The following is a 27,785-nucleotide window of genomic DNA, read 5'->3' on the forward strand; positions in this document are numbered from 1 at the left end:
AGACAGAAGGCAAGCATTAAGCTTTTCAGCTTAGTAGGCCGAGAAGAGAGCATGAAACAGCTCAAAGAATAGATAGGTTGTGTCAGAAATCACTCACTACTCCCTACTTACAACACAGGCTGAGTGGCAAAAGTTATTTCTGTTCTGGCGCTTTGACATTAACCATCCTTTGGTCTCAACTTTTCATGTTATACTGTGGAATAGTTTGACTATACCAAAGATGTCTAAGTCGCACTACCCAAATGCACACCGCCACACTATAAACACAAATGAGTAGATTGTGACTAGTGAGTGATATTAGACACAGCCTTATTGTTCCCCTGGAGATAAGATGACATATTGGGATTTTTTTCTCAAAGTCATTAAAAAAAATTGCAATTTATTGAAAATTAAAAAAAAAACACAATAGGAATTATATGACAGTTTTTTTCACAGATCTTGGAAGAAAAAAAGCTATTTCAATGAAGTCAAGGAACATGTCAGGATGAATTCAGCACACAGATGTTGCTCTCATCAATTCAACCTCATCATCACAGAAAAATAGCAATAAGTGTTTGTCTGGTACACATTTCTTAGCAAAACTGCAGTAAGTTACAATAAATATGCGGGTCTTCATTTTGCTCTTGCCAAGATTTGTTATGATCTGAGAATATACATTTATTGGTTGCTACATTGTCAAATGACATTTTTAAGAAGAATAGTGTAAATCTTTATAGTTAGTCATCCTCAAAATAGAGCAGAGATATTCATAATGCTTGATTTCCACAATTGTCTACCTACTGGGTTTTCATTACTAACGATTTGTGACCACTTTAATTGTGTATTTACGATAATGGTCAACAATTGAGCTACTGGTCTAAGACAGTGTTCAAGAACTGCAGATACCCAGTGAAAAGTTCCTCATACTACAATACTAGCTAACTCTCACTGGCAAAAAACAATTACAAGCACATTTTTTTTAAAAAACACAACAATTTGAAAACAGCATCCCTTATATAATGGCCCCTCTACATTTCATTGCAAAGTCTGTTGCAACTGATTTAACTTTTATTTCAAGTTAGCAACCACAGTGAGGCCACATTCAGACGAACATGAAAAACGCAGCCTTGCCAGTCATTTGAATTGAGGCAGTTCATCAATGCATTGTGCAGTGTTTGGGCATCTCATAAGCCTTTTAATCTGATTAATCAGATGCTCCAATTGTATATTTATTTATTTATTTATTTCATTTCTGTATTTCATAGTCTCACCAGTACCTAAAAAATATTATGCCCTACCAACGCAGCCCTTTGCAGCGTTTCAATACAGGGCGGTTTTCGGTCTGAACTACGACTCAGGTACAATATGATGTTGTCAGGCAGTTAGACTGCACGTGTTCAACGTGTTTTGCCTCTATCATCTTAGTAAAATACTGAAGCCCATGTGAGTAAATATCACTAGGCCAACTTTGTATTACAGAGTGTATCTCAGGAAAATAACAAATTTCTATAATGACACAAAATTTCAGATTTTCGGCACAGCAGTTTTCATCATTTTAAATCTTCTAGTCATTTAAGTCACAATTCCCTTCTTATAAAGCAAATTACAGCAGCTTATGTGCAAAGAAAATAGTCATTGTACCACTAATACCACAAAGCAGTGGCTGGCATAAGCCTGGGGTATCACTCAGAACCTTGACTTTAAACCTTGCAGTCACATTGTGTGCAGACAATCACAGAGGTAATAGATAATGTGATGAATAGCCCTTCGCAATTAAATAGGACACCGCTTAGTTTCTCACTGTCTATAAAAAATTATCTCACTTCCTGTAAAAACTGCAATCCGTTTGTGTCCCAACAAATGAATTTTTAAAACTGCTGTTTTAGTAGTGACTCAGTTTAGTAGTGTAGGTGCAGACACAAAAACCACACATGCTAGTACACAAGATATTCACATGCAGATCAATACCAAGAATCTCTAGATCCTAAAAAAAGAAGTACACACAAATGAATCCATACTTGTTTGACAGCAGAAAGATTTTTTTTTTCACCACAGGCACTAAAAAGTATAAATTTATTACATTCAACACTGGAGTGTCACACTTAACGTCTTGTTTGTGACAAACGTCTCAAAAGCAATGCTTGGATGCTATCACAAGTCTTAAATTGATTGAAATAGGAAAGTATTGTACATCCTGTTGACTTCTTGTCAGAAATACATCAATGCAAATGGGCTGCTCGGAACTTAGAAAATTACAGCTGTTTGAAAAGAGAAAATTTGAACAGATGTTTTTACATTTTTATGTCTATTTTTGGCTTTACTGTATAGTAGGAAAAGCTGAATTTGAAGTTGTAGTTATGAGTGGAGCTAGGTATTAAACCTCAGCACTATGAGTACGACTGACGTGTCCTTACCATCAAATCATCAAAAAATGTTGAGAATTGAAAGTTTGCATCATATGTTGTTTTGATTCCTGGGCTCATTTACTTTATTATTATTTGATCAGTTTGATTTATTATTTGATCAGTTTTTCCTGATCTAAATCAAGAAAATTGAGACTGTATTTCTATGTAGCAAAGTATTTTTCTACATATAAAAAAGATGGTGTTGTAAAAGGTATTATTTTAGGATCAGTACCAAAATTCTCGCATCTATTATTTAGGTATTTATCAAGCTTAACTCAATTTCAGAAAGGTAAACCAAACTACATTCAGTGAAATCTAAAAGAATTCACATCTGATGCTGATTCAGATTCAATTAAATGCTATCAAACTCCAACTATGACCTATGGCCCACAGTGCTTTGTAGCATGAATAATAACACTCGCAGATGCACTCAGTATGTTCAGTAGCCTACAGGAATTGTATCTAATTATAAAGCGTATACATGATCGCGGTTCCCTGATGGTCAGTGAGCCTGATAATCACAGGAAGATAAAATCTGCCACAGTGGATAATAGATAATAGCGCTCACCCCAAGTGAGCAGCAGTATGCACTGTGGACTGGTTCTTCAAAAAGGAGTCAAATCAGGGTCACAAAGGGGCCTTCATCCAGGTTGTGTTACGGCATCACAGCTATACTCAAGAGGACAGGAGCGAGAAATGTACCCTTTTCAGCAGAGGGGTGAACGTCTCAGTGGTGGATGCATTAATGTTGCACAAAGAGCTAGGTTGTGAGTACAGTTTCGAGAGGATAGCAACCACATCTGATGCCACCTTGGATGTCCCCTGTTTGCTTTGTGAACCCTGTGGTGTTTTTAACTTCACATTTTTTGTAAGCATTGGGACTTTGTCATGAAATAACTATTCATAGCCTAGTTCATGTGTTTGAGTCTCACATGACAGTATTTGACCTCAGCAAGTCTCATGTGACGCCAAACTGGCAAACACATTAAAATTCCCATCAGTCAACAGGAGAGATGCAGCCATTTGGGTAAGTGGCAAAAGGTCTCTGCCAGATATCCAATGACCTGGAGAGTCTTAGTGGACAACTTGTTGAGATTAAAGATGCCCCCTTATAACAAGTGTCAAAATCTTGTGCTGCTAGCTGAACCATATGTCCCCTATGACTGCAGCAGTGGCAGCTGATGTTGAAGCACATCACATAGAGGAGCAGCCCATGTACAAAGATGCAATGTGTTCTGGCTCCATCACTGCTGGCTGTGCGTCGTTTGTGTGTGCCCATGTATTAGTCATGTTAAGGGGACATAAATCTGTTTACACAGTCACAGTTGTGGGTGCTCGTCTTACTTGTGGGCACAAAATTAGGTCCCCATGATGTAAATCATTAAATTTTAGGGTTAAGGTTAGGTGTGTGTGTGTGTGTGTGTGTGTGTGTGTGTGTGTGTGTGTGTGTGTGTGTGTGTGTGTGTGTGTGTGTGTGTGTGTGTGTGTGTGTGTGTGTGTTACGTGTTATGGGTCTTTCCTCCACAGTTCTTCTCATTACATGTTTTTATGTGTCAGATATTGGAAACACTATAAGATTTTATCATGGCTCATAAATGCTTGGTTGACCAGCAGTCATCAACAAGTCACCGAGCCACAGATAAAATCAGTATTTTAGAATCCCCGGAACAAAAGTACAGGTTAATGACAGCAGCTATGCTGTGAAATCAACTTTATTGACATTTCAAATGAGTGACTGCAGAGAAAGTCATCATCAAGTACAGCTAAAAAGCACCCATTAGCTCATCAGAATGAGCTGCTGTGTTTGTGCTGGGAACACAAAGAATGGCAGCAAAACGTGGCAGATGTAGAGCAGATGTTCCACTTTTGAATCAATCACAGTGGACATTGAAACTGCAATGGAGCCGGAGCACAGCCAGAGTGTGGTGAAGCCAGACACTGTGTAAAGCTCAAGAAAGAGAAAATAGATTTGAGTTCGCACTCCTCATTACAACTTCAGAATGTAATTGGAGTTAAGACTTGTAAACAAATATATAGATATTGTATGGCTCAGTTTTCAGGAAAGGCTTTCAGGTTTTTCAGATTCAGTCATATAAAAGAATCTGTCATGCTATCAGTAAATGTGTGTAACTGTGTGCCATCATGTATACAGACTGCATATGACAGCCTTTCACCACACCCATCAACACATTAGGGATTTTGCTAAAAAGAAAATGATAATAAATTGGGTGAAGTAAACAAAATGCTGCTGCCTTGCATCTTTGCACCCCTGAGCTTATTTCCTCCTGTTGTACTGGGGCAGGTTTCCACAAAAACGGCTTCCTGTGCCGTCTTGTCTCGTCATCGCTGTATGTCTAAACACAGCCTGACTCTGAGGGACACGTGTTGTTTTCATTCATTTTGTTACGTGTCTGTTTGAGTGCTACCTTTTTCAATTTGCTCATGCTCTTGTTGCTTTTACAAACATAAACCTTGAATACTTTCAATGAAGCAGTTTTCCCAGGAAAGATTTCTCAGAAAAAAAAATTCTTATGAACAGGTTAGGATCCCTAGTTTGCTGCCATTGTACACAAAGAGCTAAGGACCTCCGAAGAGTATATCTTATCAATTATAGCCTTTCGTAACCTTCACTTGTAAGTTATTTTATGAATGTGTGGATTGAGAAATTAGCAGATGCCGTTGCTAATTATTCTTTTTTTCTTCATTTTCTCCCTTTTTCTCTTTTTTTGTGTATATTTGCTATACAGATTTTTAAAATGGCCCCCACCAACAGCGAGAGATTTTAAGTATGAAAAATAACTTTGAACTAAAGGTTGCGTAGTACACTATCCTTCAAAAATGTTCCTAAATCAGTTCACAAAAACAAATGCACATTATTACTTGTAATCAAAGCTTTAGACTCAGTAACACATACTTACAGCAGACAATACATGTTTTGGGGCCAATGGACGCCCTCTGTTTTTCCCCATTTACTGTACGGGTTCACTGCACAAGACTGTTCATAGAGGGATAAAAATAAAATGACAGCAAACACTTATCTGAGTTACATGGCACATTCGTAACAGGCTCATGAGATATTCATGAATAATTCATACTAAATTCTGCATCATTACACCTTTTTATGTACATGTTTAAAGAGCAGATTTCAGAATAAAAGCCTGGATAAAAAGTTCATTTGTAATTAGATGTCTCACACCAATTAAATCATAGCTTTTCTCTCTCCTCTGCACAAGAGTGTCCCATTTGTGTGCACAGTTTGTCTGGTTTCCTGCTTAATATACATGCCTGATCTGTCATTATTAAACAAAACTACAATTTTAATGGCTCAAAAACGTTATTTTAATCCGCTGAGACAATCTAACTAGTGTGTCCTTTGGGTTGCTCAATTTCAAGTAGCAGCTTTGTAATGAAAGATTCTTGCATTTTATACTAACAAATCATCAACATTAATTATTAGACATTAGTTTAAGCAAAGCAGACCTAAAGCATCTCATTTAGCTGCCTCATTCAGCCTCTATACCCTATTCTACATTGTGTGCCATTGTATGTGAATCCCTGTCTGCAATATTTGTGTTCTCAGTGATGGGTCTGTTGTTGTACTGATTGACAGCTGTTTTCCCTGGTTTGAAACAAACTTGAGGCAATCGGAGCCATGTGTGGAATTTAGAATAGTGATGCCACCTTTGTGGACCTTAGGCAGACAATAGGGATAGGAAAATGTCATTGAGATTGATGCAGCTGTACAGGTTGTTTGAAGTCGACTCACAGAAAGAACTTATTTCTCAAAGCGACAAGGCAGATGTTAAGTTAAAAGCTCCTGGCAACCACTTCCGTAGCCTCTGCCTTGGTCTCCAACAATACAGTAAGAATACCAAGGGATAATTAGCTCATTAATCAGTATGGTGAATCTTAGCCATTGGCATGCTGTCAAAACCTCATTGCCTCAACCTCATTGCAACCTCATGTTGTCATTGAATGCTAATGTGTAATCTCAACTTTTCTAGCCAATATGGTATAAGAGACGACTTTATCCTGTAATATGGACAGAAAACCACAGGTACACGTTTCAACTTTTCAGAAAGACAAATAAGATCTTTTTGTACGCCATTGAGGAGCAGCGGCTAACCAAACTGTCTTCACCAAACTGGTACATTTGCACATTTAAAACAAGTTTCAGTGGATAAAGAAAGTTTGAAGAAGTAAGAAAATGATCAAGTAACTTCATTAGTGCAGTGTAAATTCAACTATTCAAGTACAGACAAGTTTGATGCAATATAGCAGTATAAATAGTCTAAAAAGCAGCACAATAATTTACTTTGCAAGCCGCAGACCGGCTAAAGCCTGAGTTTTATTGCCAAGAGTTCATTATGGAATTTCTGTACTGAAGTACCTTATGTTTGCCAGAGGAAGGTTAGCTCTTTCTCTGAAGGTAGACAAGCTGCTGGGATGATAACCTAACAAAGTGAAAGCTTTGATCAGTTCCATGCCTGCTGCAGAGTTTTGTTCTCTAAAATAAAAAAAACAGTTGTGGATGTACAAGCCGTAGTACTGTATGACCATAACCAAGATACCTGAAAGATTGTTAATTCAGCTTCTGCCACTGCACTGAAGTCTTCTGATTCTCAATGGTAGTGAATAATACTGAAGGCAGGGTAGAGGTTCATTCCATCTAATGTGCCAATCTGCAAAGACATTAAATGACTTTTCTTTTGAAATCTGCTCTGCAAACATCACAGTACACATATTTGATGCATCTTTATACATGTATACATACAGATTTTATAAGGTATGTCATGGAGCAGGACAGTAGCACGTTATCAATGCAATATCAACCAATCCTGATTAACTATGCATTTGCCAACAAAATTTGTTTTCCCTTCGTTAACTACACTTCCAACAGCACAATCTGCTTCCATGTTTAACACGGCACAATATGTGCAACATACATTATGTGCCTTAAAGGTGACAAGTAAAGATAAACAACAATAATGAGTATTTTTTTCATACTCTTTTCAAATTGATGATTTGAAAGTTTTCAGACACATATTTGTTTAAGGAGCAAACACTGTGAGGTAGCTTGCTGCGTTAATTGTTTTTAAGTGGTGTGGGACAGTCAAAGAGAAAATTTACTGATTTCCATACCACTTTCGTCAATTTTGTCCTTTTTGTGGCAATATCGAAATTGCTGCAGACAAATTATACATAAATGTCAGCTTCACCTATTCGGATGAGCTTTGTGGTTCACTTAAGTTAGAAAGATGAGGGCAATTTTCTGGAAATGTGAGCACCTTTGCTCATCACCTAGAAGATGGTCTCTATGTTTCTGGTCAAATAGACACTGCTGTCACACCCCCACTGCTGCAAGATGCCTTCTCCAGGTCCTCCATGACCAAGTCCTGTTCAGTGACATGGTTGAGCCGCCTGGAAGTGTTCTTATCTAGGCTGTTGAGAGAAATAGGCTCCAGGGAGGTTTGTGCATTATTAGCTGGGAGCACAGAGTTTCCCTGCAGCCTGTGCGAGTAGGTTTTCCTTCGCTGTCCGTCTGCGGTGCACAGGCTGAACTTGAACACGGCTTGAAATCCTCTGCGGAAATTCTCATTGAAGAAACCGTATATGATGGGGTTGACGCTGCTGTTGAAGAAGGCTAGCCAGTGGGCAAAGGGGTAAATGTAAATGTTGATGATTCTGTACTGCTGCTCAGTCAGGCTGGCATAGTCGCTCAGCATCATGAGGGTCCACAGAGGAAGCCAGGAAAGGATGAAAAGCAAAGCAACTATTAGAAGCATTTTAATCACCCTTTGCTTTTTCTTTGACACAGTGTGGCGGTTGTCATGGCCCGGCTTTCCTCCCGTTGGAACTGCTGTTTTGAAAAGCGTAATGCCAATCCGGGCATACATGATCACGATGAGGGAAAGAGGAGCAAGATAGATATTTGCAAACAGGACGGTGGTGTAAATCTTTCTCATCTCCTGGTTTGGCCAGTTCTCTCTGCACCAATAAAACGGGCTCGTTTTGTTGTCATAGCCCAGTAGCACCCGAATGGTTTGCTCCTTGGTCACTTGTAGCATCACCCCAGAGGGACACATGATGGATATGGCGAGAACCCAGATAATGACTATTATCAAGGTGGCTGTGGATATGGTCAGCTTTTGCTTGAATGGGTAGACAATGCATCTGAATCTGCAAAAGGATTTTAAAAAAAAAGGCTGGATAAGGAAGCTGCATGTTGACATTTAACCTGCTTTTAAAAATATCTGCCCCACTGGAACATGAGTGACATTAAGGAAGATTTACTTTAAATGGCACAACATTCATTCACAGCATTCATAAAGGGACACAGCCAGGCTCTGATGACAGGGACAGGAAGTTTTCGAGAACTTAAGGGTCATACATCTAAAGGATGCACACGCAAAAAACTGCTGTTTTGAAAAAACAAAGAACAAAAAATGTAAGCAAATGCATGGCTTTCCATGGCTTTAGGATTAGAAATACATTCAGTTTGAATAAAGAACACTGACTTTAAATTCCTTTTTTCCTCAGTGTGCAAATCAGTTTCAAAACAATAGGAGCATAACTAACCCGACACCCCCTTACAACCTACTGTAATGTCCACGCTATCTGTACACAAAGAGACTCACAGAGACGCCGCATGCTGTTTTAGCCAAATCGTGATGAATAGCTCATGGAATGCCTGAGATTTTCAAGGATTGTTCTGTTACCGTCACCTCTACCCACCCCACCCTGAAGGACAAAGGAAGAATTTCTCTGTAAAAGGACTTGTTTTTAACTGTGTATCTGACAATAAACGCTTTGATTTTGACTTTTCTATATGTCCATTTGCATGAGCAGCAGTGTTTCATGGCAGTCTGTCACAGTCAAGCCTGCTGCAGTGGAATCTCTGTAAACAACTCCACTTTACTTTCACTGTGACATTGTGTTTTACAAACAAAAGCTTCACTAAACCTGGAGAAACTGTTCTGACGCTGTAACACAAGAAAATATGTATGCATCTAGATCACATTGAGAATAAACACAGAGCCAGGAACATGGCTCAGGGAGTCTGAAAATGGAATGCTGTTATGGGAGCCTCTTGCTCTATTGTCTTTGTGTTGTTGTTGCGGTTGCTCTTATTAGAAATGTATGGTTTAGAAAAATGGTTCAGAAATGTATATGTTGGGTGCGGGTGGGTATGTTTGCTCTCAAATCAGCACAAAAACTTGAAGTAAAAAACAACAAAATCTCAAGTAAAGTGTACCTCAAATTTGTAATGAAGGAGATGACTTGGATAAATTTACTTAGTTATAAATGATCAACCACCACGAGGAAGGAAGCTCACGAAGGACAAAAGCTTTCAAAAACTTGACCTAATAAGATATTACCCTTGCTTAAAAATTGCTTATGCAATTGTAATACTAAAAAAAAATCAAAAGTAAAAACACTTGTTAAAACTCGATTTGAATCAGTCGCATTTTGCCAGTGGATCAGTTCCAAACATTCCATGGATGGAAAATGTCATTACAGCTGAGACCAAAACTGGTTACTCCCATGTTAGGCAGGAGGTGGTTTGACTTCAGCTCTCGCTGAGAAAGAATCTTGTCATTGCTAGTTTAAGAACCCAGACATGCAGAAACACCAAGACCCAAATGATCATTGATTTCTGAATGACTACAGTTGGTGTTGCAGTACGCTGAAGTTAGAAAATAGAGGAAAAGGGGGGATTTTGTTGGTCATTACGAGATGTCGTCCCAACCTAGTATTTAGAATAATGGTGTAATCAATAATGATATGAAAGCAATCAGGTCACAGCAGGTTAAATACAGTAATTAAGACTGCAAAGTGATCTGGTTTTCTGTGCATGAAAATGCTGGCAAAAAGGGCTGGAAAGAGAGCTCTTTAACATCTCAGCCGTTCAAATCTAATTCTAATCACATGTCTGATAGATATGTAGGACGACACTGACTTTTGGATGTCAAAGCATTTCAAACTCCGTCCGTCCTTTCCAGAGGCGCAGACACCCTCCAGTGATTACAAATTGTAACAGTGACGTCACTGCACATCAAGTGTCTGAGGACCAGGCAATGATAAAATATGAGCTCAGGCATTTTTACAGCTCAGAGAGCTGTCGTAGCTCCAGCAGATGTGTGTTGACTGGGCCCTGTTGTCAGCACCAAACTGTTTTTCCCCAATGTGCAGCCCTGCCGCCGCTTCCAAAGGGTTAGAGGGCGATTAAATATGTAATATATGGGCGATTCAGTATGATCATTCAAAAGAGGAAAAGTATCATGTGTACTGTTCAATTCTTGTCAGTTGTCTTTCTCGTTAAGTGCCGGAAATACAGTAAAAAGGCCAAATAGCAAATAGCTCTCGTAAACATTAATTGTCTTGAGTTGAGCATGGAGAGTCACTCATGATCTTGGAAACACACCTGTGAACCACATCTGCTAAAATATTATAAATTATTCTAAAGTATAAAATATTATAAAGTCGAGGTTCATTTATGCCTGGATCACACTACACGATTCTGGCCCGATTTTGAGATGATTTTATTGTAGCCAACGAATTACCAGCATTGTGGTCAATGCTCATGACCACAAATAATGACCAAATAATTATTACATTCAACCATTACTGGAGGAAGCATTTTTACATGTAGTAGTAAAATACAGCCACTGTACCTGTCAACAGCAATAGCGACCAGAGTAAAGACGGATGCTGACACAGAGATCCCTTGAACCATGCCGCTCATTTTGCAGACCAGGCTTCCAAAAGGCCATCCTGTAACAGGAGAGATGCAGTCAGCTGATTTACTGCTCAGACAACACGTTATGACAAACAGCAGTTCATGTAAGGACTCAGACTCTAACAGATTCACAGCCACAAACACATCGGAGCACAGGAGCAGCTCAAGGGATTTGCCATAATATATCTAAATGTCTTGAGGCGGAACAGTCCCTTTCTTAGCAGAACTTAATAAGGGCTGCTGGTGACGATTAGATTATATCTCCCAGCTTCTGTGACACATACCTGTGCTTAATTGTCATAAAATGTTATAATAGAGGTGGACTGGTCATATAGAGCATTGTCGAGTTCATAGCAGTAGTTATTATTTGTATGTGTGAGGAAGAAACTAAATTAAACAGAATTAAGACACTGGTTGTGGCAAGGGAGACTATAATGTGATTGGGAAGAAATTTGTGGTAATTTTACCACAATTTTAGAGAGAAAACTCTTAAAAAGGGTAGTGCAATATTTACTGTGGCCCTGAAGAGAGGAAAGTATGAAATTTGTTCCTGATAATATCACCATGGTTATCTCTGAGCTTGAGACTTGTAATCATTTTGTGTCGCGGCTCCATTTGCTCAATAATCTTCTGAACCAGATCACTGACTGACACTGCAGAACAGTTTTTCTTCTGCAGGCAAGTCTGGGCTGCTCTGGGGTTATGGTAAGGTCAGTGGTAGCTGTTGTATGGAAGCAGACCCTTTTGCATTTCAGGTGTTGACATGGGTTTAGATTTGAACTTGTCTCTGGTGAGTCTCTCTGGCCAGCTGCCATGAAGCAGCACAACAGAGAGGTGCCCAGAACAAATGTTTACAAGTGCTTTGGCTTCACTCACATTATAAGATCAGACTGAATAAGACAGCAGCCATCTGCACGGATCTGTTCACTGTGTAGTTGAGGAAACATGCAAACAGGTACATGCATACATTTGTGAAGTTTTAGCCCCTTGAGAAGATAAACATTTAACAACAAATACCTTTAAGTTAGTAGTCAGTCTGTTAGATGTTCTGCACATGGTTTGCTTTGTGTCAGCTTGATTTCTTTCTTTCCAGTACAGAGTGATGATGTTGAAGCTTATGGCAGCACTACTTTGGTTGCTTCCACTGCCCTGATTTACTGTACCTCCCTGCATTTGCTGTAAATTCAAATTATTTGAACTTCAATCCCCCTCACTGCTGACCTTTCAAAGTAAGTCCAATCATGTTGCAGTTGACTCAGAAGGTTTAAGGTTGAGAAGTCATCTCTGAGTTTCAAGAGATACATTGGTCTAATCTTCAAGAATACTTGGGCATTTCTTCAGTCTGATTTCACACAGTGCTTGTTTATAGATTATGTAAATTATGTGATGATATGTTGGCATCAAGCTCAACTCACTGTCTCTGTGACCAACATTGCCATAGGAAGCCTTGTGGAGGTGGGAGTTAGGTGGGACGATGCATGTTCTAGAAAACAGGATGGTGAAAGTAACAATGAACTGAGACGTCAGCTCCCTAGTTTTTTCTTTTCCTGTTGTTTACTCTTACACTTCTTTCTCTTTCTTTAAAAAACATAGAGCATTTTTTCCCTTTGTCTGTATTATGTTGAGATGCAAACAGCTTCTTAATCCTTTCTCAAAACTGAAACCTGCACTTACAACAAAAATGCCTTCTTCATTGTGGGCAGAAAACACAAATTACCATGGCCTAAGTCTCTGATGGATCTTGAGCTGCTTACCAACTGCATGTCGTGTATCACAGCCCACAGGGATGGTGCAGTTATTACATTTCTATCCACAAAATATATAAAAGTTTTTAAATAGTAGTGGCCTAATATGATGCTGATATAACGAATGTGTTATTTATTAAGCTTGAAGTTATACAGTGTGATACGCACTTCCATTATCCACAATAACTTCTTAAAAAACAAACTGATCAATGTTGGGTAGATAGGGAGAACACTTGTGACATTGCTGCTTTCATCCCCTTGTGATGTTTCTTTCATGTGGTTTGCAAATTGCTGGGGGCCAATATGCATTGCTGCAGATGACGAATCCCCTATCATTGTCAATTTAGCATCATGAGCTGTAAACATCCTGACAGTCCATTAGATGAAAGCTTTCTTGGAGAGACAATGGCAGATTGCTAGTTGCCTGTCTCAAAAAAGCACTCAGAGGCCAAACAAGAAGCTCATATAGCTGCAACCAGAGACGAAGTGACAGAAAGACACACATAATGTTCTGTGTAACTGATCCCGCATGTTGGTTTTTCATGAAAAACATAACCCACAAACACACACTCTGAGGCAGAAGGGCAAACTTGTCACATCACTGATAAACATGACCAGAGGAGATTTAAATCCTCTGTGAAATCACGTCTTTGAAGGCACTGAAGCCTAGAAGATGTACTTTGAACCCACATGTATCCCTATGACTGATGTCCAGTATCCAGCTGTACACTCTGCATCACTGTCCTGTTAAAGTGGAATTGTTTGCCTTGTGAAATGTCATTGGCTGATTGAGTGTCCCATTCCCTGCCGCTGAAAATCACCACACAGCATGAGGCTGTCATCACACGGCTTTCTGGTAGAGATGCTAGTAGACTGGTGATGAGTTCTGCACAATTTTTTGTGCTTCGTGGGACAGCTGAGTGGCTTCAGTTATCGTCTCTGAGACACGGAAAGTCTTTCACCTCCTGCTGTCTGGGTCTTTAATGTGCTGGTCTGCAAATTTAGGCTGACACGACTTGACTTTTTTTCCTGGTATTACTTTCTCTGTTACTCCCACTCTGCTCTGATTTGAGAGATGCTAGTTTAACTGTTGTGCTTCCAGTAGGATCTCCTTTTGCAGCAAAAGAGCACTGTTGGGGTTTTTAGCCAGTGATCCTTCATTTTTTGGTCTCCCCTGATGAAGGTCTTCTATGACCTACAGTCAACTGGAATGGCCTATGGTGTAGAGGCTTCTTCAGTTCTAACTGACTGGTGGGGAGTCCCAGGTATTTATCCCCTTGCAGGATCACTGGACCCACCCAGTGATCATGTCAGTCATTAGGGTCACATGACTCATGGTGTTAATGGGTCAGTGGGTGTTAATGGGTGAGACATGGTGTGAATGGGGTGGACGAGCTTCTGCCTCAGAGTGTTATTGGTCTTAAAGTACACAAGGATGTGGTGTTTGTTGAAAATGCACATAAAAATGTGTTAATGGAAACACGGCTAGTGTACACATCACAGATTTGAAGATCCCACATCACATGTCTGTAAGTTTCATACTGGACCACGATTGGCTTCCAAACTCAAACACTGTAAACTGAGATTTATGGTGAGCTCAGAAAATCTTCTGCACAAATGTCATTCAGCACAGTGAAGGTCAAACATCGAAGTGAAGCCATTATAAGAAACACGTTTGAGTTGAAGGGGACTTGAAGCTTTTCTTGTTTCTGGTTTGCTGTGTGCTTTTCTTTTCTTGCTGTGCATTGCATTACAATAAATTACATTTGTTTTGCAGATGCTTTTGTTCAAAGCCACTGAGAGGTTTGGCAGGAGCATGAGTTAGAAGTCATCGAAACAGTGCATCCTTCTCAAACAAGCAACTAAGAGCATGTTCATTTTTATAGTACAAGTACTTATTTTTCCCATCCATTGATGCCTAGCAAAGTGGGCAGAGGTTCAGATCCCACAAGTATTGTCCCTATTGTAAATTTGCATTCAGTGTTCTGCAACATGGATACACAAACGTCTCCACTCAAATTTGAAAGAAGAGAAAAGAATGGCACTCAAGACTTTTCTTGATGAAAAATAAGTTTTTGCTTTTCTCCCAACTGGCTTCACAAGAGTTTCACTGATTCGTTTGTCTGATTGGTTGAGGTTAGCCTACGGCAAATAGTGATAAACAGTTCATCCAATCATCTGCCAAGTATTTTTTCAAAGTGCCTGCCCTTTTCTTTTTTAATTTTATTGATTAAGTTTTCTGTTAGTTTTCAAACAAAGTGAAACCACACAGAACACACACACATCACAACCAGAAAAAACACACCCACATCAAAATGAATACAACCACAGAAGTCCTAAAAAATAATAATAATGATGAGAATTCCTGAACACACAGCTGCTACTCGCATAGCCAGAAGTAAATGTGTCTGGGGTGAGCTTGACATGATGTTGCAACCCCTACATATCTGTGACCACCACTCACATATATTGGAAATACCTTACTGGGCTAACATCACCATTATCATCATCGTCATCGTCTAGTTATCACTCAAGTGTCGCAATGAAAGTAACTTATCGAGCAGGAATCGCTGTAATCTATCGTATTTCTACTACTTACATATGGTAGCATTGTCTGTCCCACCTCCCACCCCAGTCATATCATCATTTGTCTCTTGATGTCGAACAGCATGTCATACAAAGCAAGCCATCTCATGATCGGAACATTCTAAATACAATAACCTTGTTAGCTTCTCCCTCAGTAGCCATGCAATAATGTATTGATATAGGGGCCTCATATTTTCAAATATGCCTCTTGTCTGTTGTTCATTTTAGAAATTAATTGCTCATAGTTGGCTTTCTTAGACATTTCACCAAGGCATTCTTTAAAAGGAACGATATTTGTTGTTTTCCAGTGCCAGAACACAATCCTACAACCTGTGGTAAAGGGCAGTCTGCACCACAGAGTCCACTGAACCGATAATCCCACCACCTTTGTTATTATACTTAATGCGTTCTCTTGAGACCATCAAGTTTTGGTGGGTTCAAATGTCTCATAAGACTACAAAATCTAGATGCCCCGCTCTTGGTCAACTTGCCTGCCAATGGGCAACTTCCCAGATGGTTCTGTGTAACAAACCATCTGGTGCATCAGGTTATTTTTGTTTAGCAGCCATGCTAATGTAACTGCAAGGCAAAGTTTTTCATTTTCTCATTCTACCCTAATATAACCATATGAGTATTTAAAATCCCATCTCAGATCAACCTTAATTAGAAAATAGTTTTGTTATTATTGTTATTTCCTCTGATGAAGCCTTCTGTGCTGTCCCAGTACTTCTGAAGATGTCTGATACTCTCCAGTTCGGTGCCTTTCTGATTTCTGCAGACAAGCTCAGGCACCTGTGGGATCTTTAAACAGACACATGCTGTATTTTGATCTGAGTCATGTCCAACAGTTGAATTGGCTGAGCACCAAATACAAAAAAAAAAAAAAAACCCTCTTGACACTATCAGAGGAGTTTGAATGTGTTTTAATTCACTGCCTAGGCAAATAGGTAAATGGTTCAAAATATAAATTTGAATTTGAAGTGACCCAAATAAATTCTGAAAGAACTGTAAAATGCCAACTGCCTTCAACAATTGCTGATAAAACGGGTATTTTATGTAGGGCTGGGCAATATGGCTGAAAACTGTATCATGATACAAGTGTTTTATATCCGTCAATATTGATAATTATTGATATTTTTTATTACCTATTTAAAATAAGGACCAGGAGAAAAATACATTCAATTTAAACTTTTTTTTTTTTTTTAATTTAACCTTCCTCTTAATTATAATCCCCTCAGCTATCAAGGCAGAAAGGAAAGGAAATGTCAACACAACCATGAAAAACACTCAAATAATAAATGTAAATGTAAATAAAAGTGTAAAAATATAAACAGAGAGAAATCTGAGAACTTTTTTTCTGCAGGTTTAGTGCAGGAAGTTCACAAGCTGATTCACCTTCTGGTGAATAAAATGTTTTCAAATATGTGCAGTGTTTTGTAAACATAGCAGAAACTGAGGTGAACTTGACATCTGTAACATACAAACAAACAAACATGATGGACAGTACAGTAAGATTGATTGAACTATAAAACCAGCCTACACATATGAACAACTTTAGTGACTCTTCTTACTCTAAACATACATGAACTATTCAATTATATTTTTATTGCAAGTGTGTTAACAACAACACAAAAAAAAAAACACGTGTAAGAGATGTTTGTAACCTGGCTTCTCCTCAGTGCTCAGTGAAGCATGTCTTTAGCTATATGACATGCCGCTGCCTCTGTTATGTCTCTGTGCCTTTTAGATGATTTGTCATCAGGCACTGAAGCAGATACCTCTGCATGGTGGTCTGCTGCTTGTGCGGTGGTGCTGCAGTTGCAGATGTTGTTGGACGTTGGCGGACGAGTGTCTTTGTTCATGCAACCAACCTTGCTTCGCAGCTGTTTCTTCCAACGAAGAAAAAAATTATCGAATGTTTTATCAAATGCATTTTTTATTGATCTTGATTATGTGTCTACCACGAGACATATCGTTATCGTTTTATCGCCCAGCCCTAGTTATATGTTTAGCTCATCATGTTTGTTTGCCAAATCTCATCTGTTTGCTGTCCTGGTCTACCTCTGACCCCACAGTTCACACAACTGTCTATGTGCATCCAATATTTTGTTGCCTTTTGGTTTTTTTTTATTTATTACTGGCATGACTTTGGCCCACAGTCACACATTTCAGTAATTCATTAAACTAATCATCAAGTAGAAATACCAAACGTTTGTTGGTGGCAGGTCTTAAACTTAAGACCTGCCACTCTTAAACTTAGTTCCTCAACAAAATCCTGAGAAGGTAATATAAAATCCTATAATCGATTTACACAAGTCTATAGTCTCTCTTGCTGCCATGGTCAGTAACGAAATGTAATTGCATTGGATTGTAAGCTGTCTGAGACACGGACCGTCAGCCGTTGAGCAAACACTGTTTCTGTTTCATTTCATGGACCAGACTACATTATCCAAAAAAGAAATGATGGATTAATTAAGGATGAGAATTTTAGTTGAATCCTTAGCTCAGTGCTAGCTGTGTATCAATATGAGCATTTCCTGATCTGACGTCTTTATGGACTGGACAACATCAGTGGTCGTGTTCTGTGCTCTGCTGATTTCAGAGCTTGCTATCTAGTCTGTTGCTGAACAAGTCAGAGGTGAACTCTGCTGTAGATTTCACTTAGATAAGACATTTTAATTTTTACACATCTGCATACCGTTGTTTTTTTTTCTGACAGATATTTGGGGTTAAAAAAGAAAACAGTGTAGCTGTTGTTGCTCACTAGTGTCTTCAACAGCTGAAGATGGATGCTTTCAGCAGGAGAGGTTTTTATAGAACTTTGGATGATTCTAAATGCGATTATCGACTGCAGATCTAATAAGCTTTCATTCATGTTTACTTCTGGTAGCTGCAAGCTGTCCATCTTTTGTTATGTCACTGCAGCAGGGATTTAATTGTACAAAGCACTCTGCCAGCTGGATTTCCCCGCCATGTCAGGGTCTGACAGTCTCCTGATCCAGACAATAATGACTCATTACACCATTTTTGTTGCTCTTATGAAGTGGCAATAGATGAATAATTGGTGTAGAATTATTATTTAACCCATAAAGAGCAGATGCACCATTTGAGTGCACTGTTTATAGATTTAATCATAAAAAAATCTCTGGGGGTGAATAAGGAAATTTAGTTGCTCCACATTCACTGCAATCACAACAAATTCTTTTGTCATTCAATTGACATTCCTTTCGCTAACAAAATAAAGATGTACTCGGAGGCTTACATTTGTCGATATTTTCAAGCTAGTTTAGTTAGCTGATTTCAGAAAGCCAGAGAACACGTTGATACATTTCGGCCCAACTTTATTAGTCTTAGTTTTAGTTAGTTCAGCGGAAACTTAGGTCACCCTGAATGATTAGTCTGGTTTTCATTGACTTTTGTTTTGTTTTTAAACTGAAACTGATTGTCATCCCTTAAGAAGGCATTGCAGCTACAGTAGTCAGCCTATACGAAGAGTCTGAATTTGCAGCCATGATCACTTGTCTTAAGAATTGCTCAGATTTGTGTCATCAACAGCCAACTGTCAAGTTCAATCAACATAATGTGTAAAATCCCTTGTTTTATTCACGCATGCAGGGAAGACTCACGCCTCCATGACGAACCACAAAGTCAACTCCTCTGAACCTTCTTTACTTTTGATGGCCCCAGGATGTAAAGAAATCAATAGGTTATTCCATGATTGTAGCAAGGTCCATGCTTCATGGGATGGCCGTGAATGCCTTAGCTGTCCATATTTATATGAGTGTAAAGTGAAAAATGAAGGTGGCCCTGCAGTGACTGAAATAATATCATTTATAAGGGATTAAGAATAAAGGTTTAGGCTCAGATTTCAAGATATTTGAGTTGATTAACTCCTAATTTGCATCTCCAGAGAATGAAGGCTTCTGGTCTAGACCCTCATTACTTGCTGATGTTTGACACAAATTGCTCTCTACTAATTACAGATGTTTGTTGATAAGGTTTTGGTGCATATTAGCACACCATTTTAGCATGGAACTGCAACTGAGGCTGCAATTAAGTAATTAGTTTATGAGATATCATTCCATGAACTGAAATGACCTGTTCATGGTGCAAGATCAAAAGTCAGGATGTCATCAAAGTTGTTACAGTTCATCCTGGAGTGGACTTAAATGTCTTTCACGGGAATCCATAAAATAGTTGTTGAGACAGTTAACCTCAAAATCTACAAATATCAGTCTGCTCGTGGCATTAGAGGGAAAATCACATGGATTCATCCCCTGGAGACCATGAATATCTTACGACAAATACACCAAATTTAATAGCAATCTATATAACAGTTGTTGATATTGGATTAGAATTTTTGTGTCTTTAATGAGCCTAATTGTTGAATATGTGGGAAATTTGACCAGTTGGGGACACTACATTTGTCCTCTGAAGACCACGAATGACAAATTTCACAGCAGTTTTACAGTTAAAGCTGCAGTATATAAGATGGAGAAGAGAGCAGACTTAACCTGAAAATTTGAACCAACACATGTTCCACTTCACTCCTCCTCCCTCTCCGCTGCACTCATGCCCTGCCTCCAAGCCCCTCCTCCCTGCAGCGTCTGCGTGGCTGCCGTGACAACCAGTAACATTAGCCTTAGCATCGGAAACAAGCTAACTCTGCCCAGCCACTATATCACAGTCGCTAACATACCATACTGCTGCGGAGTGTTACTGTAACAATCACCATATTAGCTTTATGGTTATTTGTTGTTTTAGCTGTATATGCTGTTGTTGGCAGCGGCGGTATGGGCAGTTTCTCCTTTGCGGGTGGCTGTTGCTCCGCCATAGCTTTGACTAGCCTCTTGACGCCTCTCACAGAGCTGTTTGACTGAGCGGCAGTCGGCAGCGTGAGTGGAGGAAGGGGGCGGTTCGCAGCATGTGTGAGTACTAATTGACAGATGTCAGACATGCTCTCAGATGCTCCTCTGGCTCTGATTGGTTGTTTTGTTGTTGGGCACGGTGGGTTCTTGCAAATCGCAGTCGGAGCAGTAGGTGGGACCAATGGAGCCGTTTTTTTTTTGTTGTTTTTGTTTTTTCACAGATTACATGTTTAATGTACTGCTGTCTGAGCATAGGGACAAGAGCTGTAAAAATGTTAAAATAACCAATAACCAACTGAATGATGGCTCCGCCTCTATCACAGCTGTGCTAAAAATCCCCAGTGTCATCAGAAGACATTGAAAGCATCAAATTCCTGTCCTGCTCACCTGTAATTATGTTGTCAAGAAGAGTTGTGGGCATGCAGAAAATCCCAACCAGGAGGTCACTCACAGCAAGGTTTAGGATGAATAAGTTGGTGACAGTCCGCATGTTTTTGCTCCTCAGCACAATGAAACACACCACTCCATTTCCCACCATGCACACCAGGAAGATCAGCAGGTAGGACACGATGAAGATGGCTGCTGTGGACGGCTGATGCAGGTAAAATCCAACATAGGTGATGTTGCTCCTGGGTATGAAGGACTCCACGGAGGAGTTGTAAAATGTCCAGTTGTCATACAGTTGCGTTAGGTTGTTCTCAAGTCCTTCGTTCATTTTAAATCTGAAAAATTTCAAAAAATACAAGAGTATTGAAGGCATGATGAGGACAACAGATACGTCAATGCTTATGCTTTAATGCTTAGTGCCAGGTGTTCCAGAAATACTTTATAGTTAAAGACAGAAATCCCATTAGTTTTTCATGGTTACAAGAAGGAAGAAAAATATTTCTTTAACCAAAAGAGAGTGACACACACACAAAGAAAAATAATATTGAAGCTTAAACCTCCATTTACTGATGTCACTTGTGACTTAGGGGAGCTGAAAATTGAAAACAGGACGCCACCATACTGTATTATCATCTATAAAGTTGATTGAAAATGTGTTGTGCAAAAGCTGCTTATTTACACATCCAACAGCAATATTATCAATCATTTGGATACATGTTTGTGTCCACTCTGAGTCCAATATTCACTTTCCTTCAGCTGTGGTTTGGTTTCTGAATGAATGAATGAATGAATGAATGAATGAATGAATGAATGAATGAATGAATGAATGAATGAATGAATGAATGCTTTATTTCGAACACGTAAAGGCAATGCAAAATCAAAAAACAAGTGAAACAATATTAACATGTTCAAAAAGTAGGAAGGAGCAAAAGCTTATTTAATCCTACCCCTTCACCACTTAATAATTAATGTGTATCCTGCTTTTTTTTGTGATCACATACTCACACACACAATAGATAAACATATTTGCCTGTGCCAACAAGAGAAAAATAAATAAACAAATAAACAAGCAAACAAACAATATGTGAGAACCCTAGTGTTTGTCACACCCTTCTTCCTCCCTGTACATTGTGAATACCATATGTTTGTACTGCTGTTTGAAAGTGCTCATGCTTGGACTTTGTCTTAGCTCCACCGACAGTTTGTTCCATAGTTTCACTCCACATATAGCAATACAAAATGTTTTTAATGTTGTACGAGCACAAAGAAGTTTGAATTTCAGTTCCCCCCTCAAATTATATTCCCCCTCTCTTTGAAAAAAACAATTTTTGAATATTTCCTGGGAGTAGGTTGTTTGTTGCTCTATACATGATTTGTGCCGTTTGAAAATGAACCAGATCAGTGAATTTCAATGTTTTAGATTTTAAGAATAGAGGATTTGTGTGTTCTCTGTAACCAGTGTTATGAATTATCCATATGGCTCTTTTTTGCAGTATAGACAGTGGTTGTAATGTACATTTATTAGTATTGCCCCATATCTCTGCACAGTAATTCAAATATGGTAATATTAGTGAACTATAAAGAATGTGGAGTGATTTGTGACCCAGAAAATGTTTTTCCTTACTTAGTACTGAGATGCTCCGTGACTATTTATTTTGTACATTTTATGTAAGAATTCCATCTTTTTTTTGTCTATAATTACACCAAGAAATTTGTTTACGTGAACCCTCACGATGTCAACCCCATCTACCTGTATTAATGCTTGATTGTACTGTACAAAACAATTCCCAAATAACATGAGTTTAGTTTTATTTAGATTTAACAATAACTTGTTTTTATCAAACCACTTCTTTAATGCATTTAACTGCATGATGTTGTAATTTCACCCATTACTAGTATAGAAGATCTTGAGGAATGCAACTTCATGTTTGACCTGGAAGTCATTTTTACTGACAGTATGACTTACCATTGTTTCGATTTATATGTGAGTGTGTATAATTCATGCTAATGGCACTGATTGAGTTCACTGTGCTTATATGGAAATCAGACACAGCCTCAGCTCTTAACACATTTCTTCACAGTAGAAGTACGTTTCAGAACATTGACAAGTTCACACCAAAAGTTGAGTGATCACGCCAAAGCAGCCATTAAGATCTCTGACATGTTCCTAATTAATGTGGTAGGAGAAAGCCATTTGGAAGAACACATGCTGCACAGGTCAGTCAGTCAAACTACAGTGGCAGCCTTACATGAGAGATGAAGTCACTAGAAAGTTAATAGAAGTTCTACAGTGACATTACAGTGAGCTGACTTCAGCAAAGAAATACATGTAAAAAGGTTGAACCTTTGTAATGATGACATTCAGAAAAGACCAGAAACATCACCTCATCTATTCTTACATCAATCTGTGATGTTGAGTACATTTGAGAGGTTCCTGTATTTCATGATGAAATACTCCTGCTGTGCCTACTTCGCCCTCAGAGAAGGAGCTTTGCTTATCTGTTGCATATGGGCAGGTGAGGAGAGTGCAGGTGTTTTTGCCCTTGAGAGAAAACTTAAAAGCAGAGAGAGAACAATGCCAAAATCAACCAGCCTGAAACAGGAGAGCCGTGAGGCATTTTGGTGCAAACAAGTGTCTTAGCCTCTCTTTGATTGATTTTCCACTGTTTGATTGTTGAACGTCAGCACAAAGTGTTAAGACGCAAGTCTTTGCTCTTTGATTAGGAAGGTTTTCTACCAAAACCTGATGTTTACTGTTGAAATTATAGCTGATTAATATTAGCAAACCCACTTTAAATTCATTGATTATTCACTTGGTCTAAAAAAGGTTTAAAAAAAAAAAAAAAAAAAAAAACTACCCAGGGTGAAATCTTCAAATTGCATGGTTTGTCCAAAGATTTTCATCATATCCAATTAAGAGACTTGAATAGTAGTTGAATAGAGTACTTGCAGATTCATATTCATGTTTCTATGCAATTAACCAGAACCCACTAAATGACTGAACACAGATATTTTACATAATGCAGCAGAGTAGATCAGTTTCTGTTCGTCACTGGGAGGTGCTGAGCAGTCAAACTGCCCGATGTGTAGAAAAAACAGTAAAACTTCCATTACAGACTTAAAATTCTTGAAAATTCCTTTAAGAATTGTGAAACTGAAATAACCAACAGTAAGTCTTATTCAGGAAAATGCTGCTTACATAACCGTTTCTCTTTCACAGTTGTAGTCTGTCATCCTTGTGAACATTATCTGCTGTCTGCCTCCATTGTAGCTCCACTGGAAACTGACACATCCAGATTAAAAAGAAAATTACTGTCGCGTACGAGTGGACAACAAATGGGCTCAGATATGTAAACTCCATCTCTGTCCCCGGCAGCTGCTTCTGAGGCGCACACGTGTTTTAAAGTGTGTTTTTCCTCTGGGTCAAGAGCAAATAAACAGCAGTGACTTCCTGTGAAATTATATGAGATTTGTATCAGACAAGGGTCACTGTTCCAATTTGCTCGTTATGTCAGATTACAACTGCATGTAATCATGATTGGATATTACTTATGTGGCGATGCCTGAGGACAACAGCAACATTTAGATAAAGGAACACATATTATTTTACCCGTCATGCTGACCTTTTTCACGTCACTGACGGAGATAAACCTCACAGTTGGTAAAATTGTGCCATAGGCTTGCTGCTGCTTTCTCCGTGTAAATGAGTTGAATAAAAAATAAGTGTGAATAAAACATGACTGAACAAATGGATGGCCTGGGTGACAAAGGGACAGGGGAAGTAAGACTTTGAAAGCTATTTAATGTGCACCCACTTTTACTTATTTATAGAAATGTAGATGTGTGTAGGTAGTCTTTAAGCTGGATTGTGTGTGTGTGTGTGTGAGAGAGAGAGAGAGAGAGAGAGAGAGAATTGAGAAACTGAGGTGAAAGTGGGTAATTATGGCCAAAATGATGCACTTTTTGAGACTTCAGTCTCTTTTCTCTGAACCTCTCAACAAGCTTGCTGAGTCCTGCAGACACTGCCGGGAAACTCCTTTAGACTGAACTCCTCACAAGCAAACCCTGACAAAGAGTTTTTAGTATCCGAGGTGCTAATTTTCTGCAGAGACTAGCAAAGTTTAGCAAAAAGAAGAGAAAGCTTGTGCATCAGTCATTTCAGACAGGAAATAGAGGACCCTAAAATGTGATTTGTGCATACCCCACAGATTTGATAGGTCCACAATGTTCCTCTGAATCAGATTTTTTGGGATGTGATGCATGACACATTGTGGGAGTCCACCCCATTTCTCTTCATTTTCGGGCTAAATCTGATATCTTAACTGTGGTTCCTGGGATCACAGATGGTTTCAGACGGCGTCTTACTGATTCAGCATCAACATTAGATGATTTTATAATCAATCTGTCCTTACACTGGATTAAACTCTCCAAAACTGAAAATAATTTGCTTTGTGTGTATGTTTCTAAGGGTTTAAATAAGTAAGATTTACCAGTGTTAGTGTGCCTATTGATGCTTGACAAGGATATAATCAATAGTAAGGTTTACTATGTAGTCATTTTAGAGAGGTACAGTGTCAGACTGTTGATTTGGGAGTGGAGGAAAATGGAAATGCATAGTCCTGTGAGGCAATGTAATAAATCTATGACTATCTCTCCTTCTATTCCCTTTAGTCTGTTTCTTTATTAATGTACAGAGATACAATGAGCTCAGTCAAATAAAATACATAGAGCACAATCTTGCAAATGTACCTCAACATCTGCGTATCGATTATGAAAGCCATGATTGCTAAAGACAAGAAATGGCTTTCTCCTTATCTATTTTTTATTCATGAGTTTCAGTGAATTGCTTCCTGAGTCCACTGACTATATGATGGAAGTTCCTCCTTTACCCACAGCTAGTCAATTTTTATTACAATCATTTGACCAAAGAGGAATCATCATACTGTGTTGCGGCATTTCTTGCGCTCTCAGAATGTCAGTGTCTGTGTTATGTGGTAAAATGTGCGTATGCCTTGAAGCCCAACTAACAGTCATTTTTGCACTTTAATGGAAATCATTAGCATCCAGTAAAGGTCTGAAGGTGGTTTTCAGAGGTTTTTTCCACCCTGAGAGGAACAACATTGCATAATTCTGGTATCAGTTTAACTTAATGAGTGAAAGATTTACCAGATGTAAGATTTCTGGAATTAGCAAAAATATTCCCCTGTAATGCAAACAGTTCATAGGCCCACAGAAACTATGTTCAGCACAATATCACAAAATATGATATTTTATGTTGTTGGAATTTAATTTCGGCAGATTGAAATTTTACTTTGATGACCTACAAAGATTCATCTGTGCAGCATAAGGGAGTTAAACTAATCATTAGTTTATAAATGAAACCTTACCCACTATGTCAGTTTAACCTCATTATCCAAACATAACAGCCTGTTCATTAAGAGTGATGAAGCCAACTTGAACCTGAACAGGGCTGCAAACCTGAGAGGCCTCTGTGACTCATGTCGACTAAATCGTATCATCAGAACAACAGAGGATCAGTCAACCACGCTCTTATCCTGATGTTATCACACTACTTCAGTCTAATATTAGCAGATTACAGTATAGCTGCAGCAGGGCTTGAATCTATTTTCCAGTTGTCCCACAGATGACAAAACATGATCTTTGACATATCATATGGCTATCACTGTTCATTTTTCTCAGAAACAATTTAAACTGTCCCCTAAACTAAACCAATCTTAAAATATGTATAATCCATCACTTGGCAGGAAATTCAGCTTCAGCTAAACTTAAAATAAATCTAAGCCCAAAAAAGAAAGAAAGAATTAACAGGAAGAATCACAGAATTTGCATGTTCACAAGCCCTCTGCAATCTTTATCCCATTTGGACTGCACTTAATTTCTTTGTTCAGCTTCTTCCTTCACAGCATGTAATATAATAACCATTTTGATTAGAGTTCTGGCCGCATGTATTTTTCAAGGTTTTGCTCAACATGCTTGTCCCCAGTTAAATATTTCCCATGTTTCAGCTCAACAGCCTGTATGAAGGGAAATGAGGTGGCCAGCGGCTGTTTGGAGCCTAAGGCATGCACAAAGTCTCATTCACGGTATACATATACGTTTTCCTAAGAGGCACCAGAAAATGAGTATTTCAGTATTTCCGTCTTTTTTCTGCAGTTCATCATGCCTCCAGACGCTCCTCTACCAGGTTTATATTCCGGTAAACATCATTTGGCTTTGCCTCTGATTTCTCCCCTGCAGCAATAAGAAGAATATTTTCTAGATTCTCTGGTTCCAACAGCAAGCGAGACCTGCGCAGAGATTACAGGGATGTGCAATTTGTGCCAAGCTTTGCGCGCGCGCCGGTCGCTGCTCTTCCCACACGCGTATGGAAAATGTTTCCAAAATCATTGATTGATCAAAAAATGATCAGGACGCAATCTTGAGCAGCTGACTGCGCGCAAACACACGCATGACTGAGCAATCCTGGACAAAGAGGTGTCTGTGTCCAAATGGAGATCTGCGCATCAGAGCGGAGGAAAACTGGCTGGATGGAGAGCAGGACAAGCGCAAAACACTTGAGTTAGTGACCTGAAAACTCTGTGCCTTTGTCGCCTAAAACAAACAATTTCTTGGCTGCAGTGACTCTGATTCACAGTTTAAAAACTAAAGCAAAACAAAGAAAATGAGTTTTGGAAAATTGATTTCACAGAGAAATATCCACCTGTGGCACCTGGCGTTTCGTCATTTGAACCGGTTTGTCAGTCAGTGACGTGAATGAACTTGTCTTACCTTGGTTTATTTCAAATCAAGCTGACGACGGGCTGTGTGCTCTGAGGAAAAGAAAAGTAAAAAATGTCCACTTTCTTCTGAATAAGACATACGTAAAACAAAGAGAAAGGCAGTGCACAGACGAGAGCGGGGGAAAAAGAGTCAAACTCTGTCCGTGCTCAGCATCAGTCCGGTTTCATGTGCGTCGCCGGGAAGCGCTTCATGTGTCACAGGCTGCGCTCAGCCAGCCGCTCAGAGGGCAAGTGGCGGATTTACAGCCGGACCCGTCCGTATTTGATGCGCTGAC

At 39.1% G+C, this 27,785-nt stretch overlaps 1 protein-coding gene across 1 annotated transcript; it reads right to left on the minus strand.

The window, feature by feature from the left end:
- Positions 1-5,097: 5,097 nt before the first annotated feature.
- npffr2a (neuropeptide FF receptor 2a) lies at positions 5,098-27,743 on the minus strand. The gene is made up of 4 exons (XM_070965459.1): positions 27,500-27,743; positions 20,711-21,045; positions 11,060-11,159; positions 5,098-8,564 (listed from the first exon to the last, which is right to left on the minus strand). Exons 2-4 carry the CDS (start codon positions 21,036-21,038, stop codon positions 7,712-7,714), a joined length of 1,281 nt encoding a protein of 426 aa, XP_070821560.1. The 5' UTR covers positions 21,039-21,045; positions 27,500-27,743; the 3' UTR covers positions 5,098-7,711.
- Positions 27,744-27,785: the final 42 nt, after the last annotated feature.

This window comes from Chaetodon trifascialis, chromosome 6 (genome assembly GCF_039877785.1).
Source record: "Chaetodon trifascialis isolate fChaTrf1 chromosome 6, fChaTrf1.hap1, whole genome shotgun sequence".
NCBI lineage: Eukaryota > Metazoa > Chordata > Actinopteri > Chaetodontiformes > Chaetodontidae > Chaetodon > Chaetodon trifascialis.

Excerpts from the sequence above, each read along its gene's own strand:
- npffr2a (XM_070965459.1), bottom strand. The coding sequence starts at position 21,038 with ATGAACGAAGGACTTGAGAACAACCTAACGCAACTGTATGACAACTGG. Across the intron at positions 11,160-20,710 it reads TCTTGACAACATAATTACAG|GATGGCCTTTTGGAAGCCTG; the intron begins GTGAGCAGGACA and ends CTCCTGTTACAG. Across the intron at positions 8,565-11,059 it reads GTCGCTATTGCTGTTGACAG|ATTCAGATGCATTGTCTACC; the intron begins GTACAGTGGCTG and ends ATCCTTTTGCAG.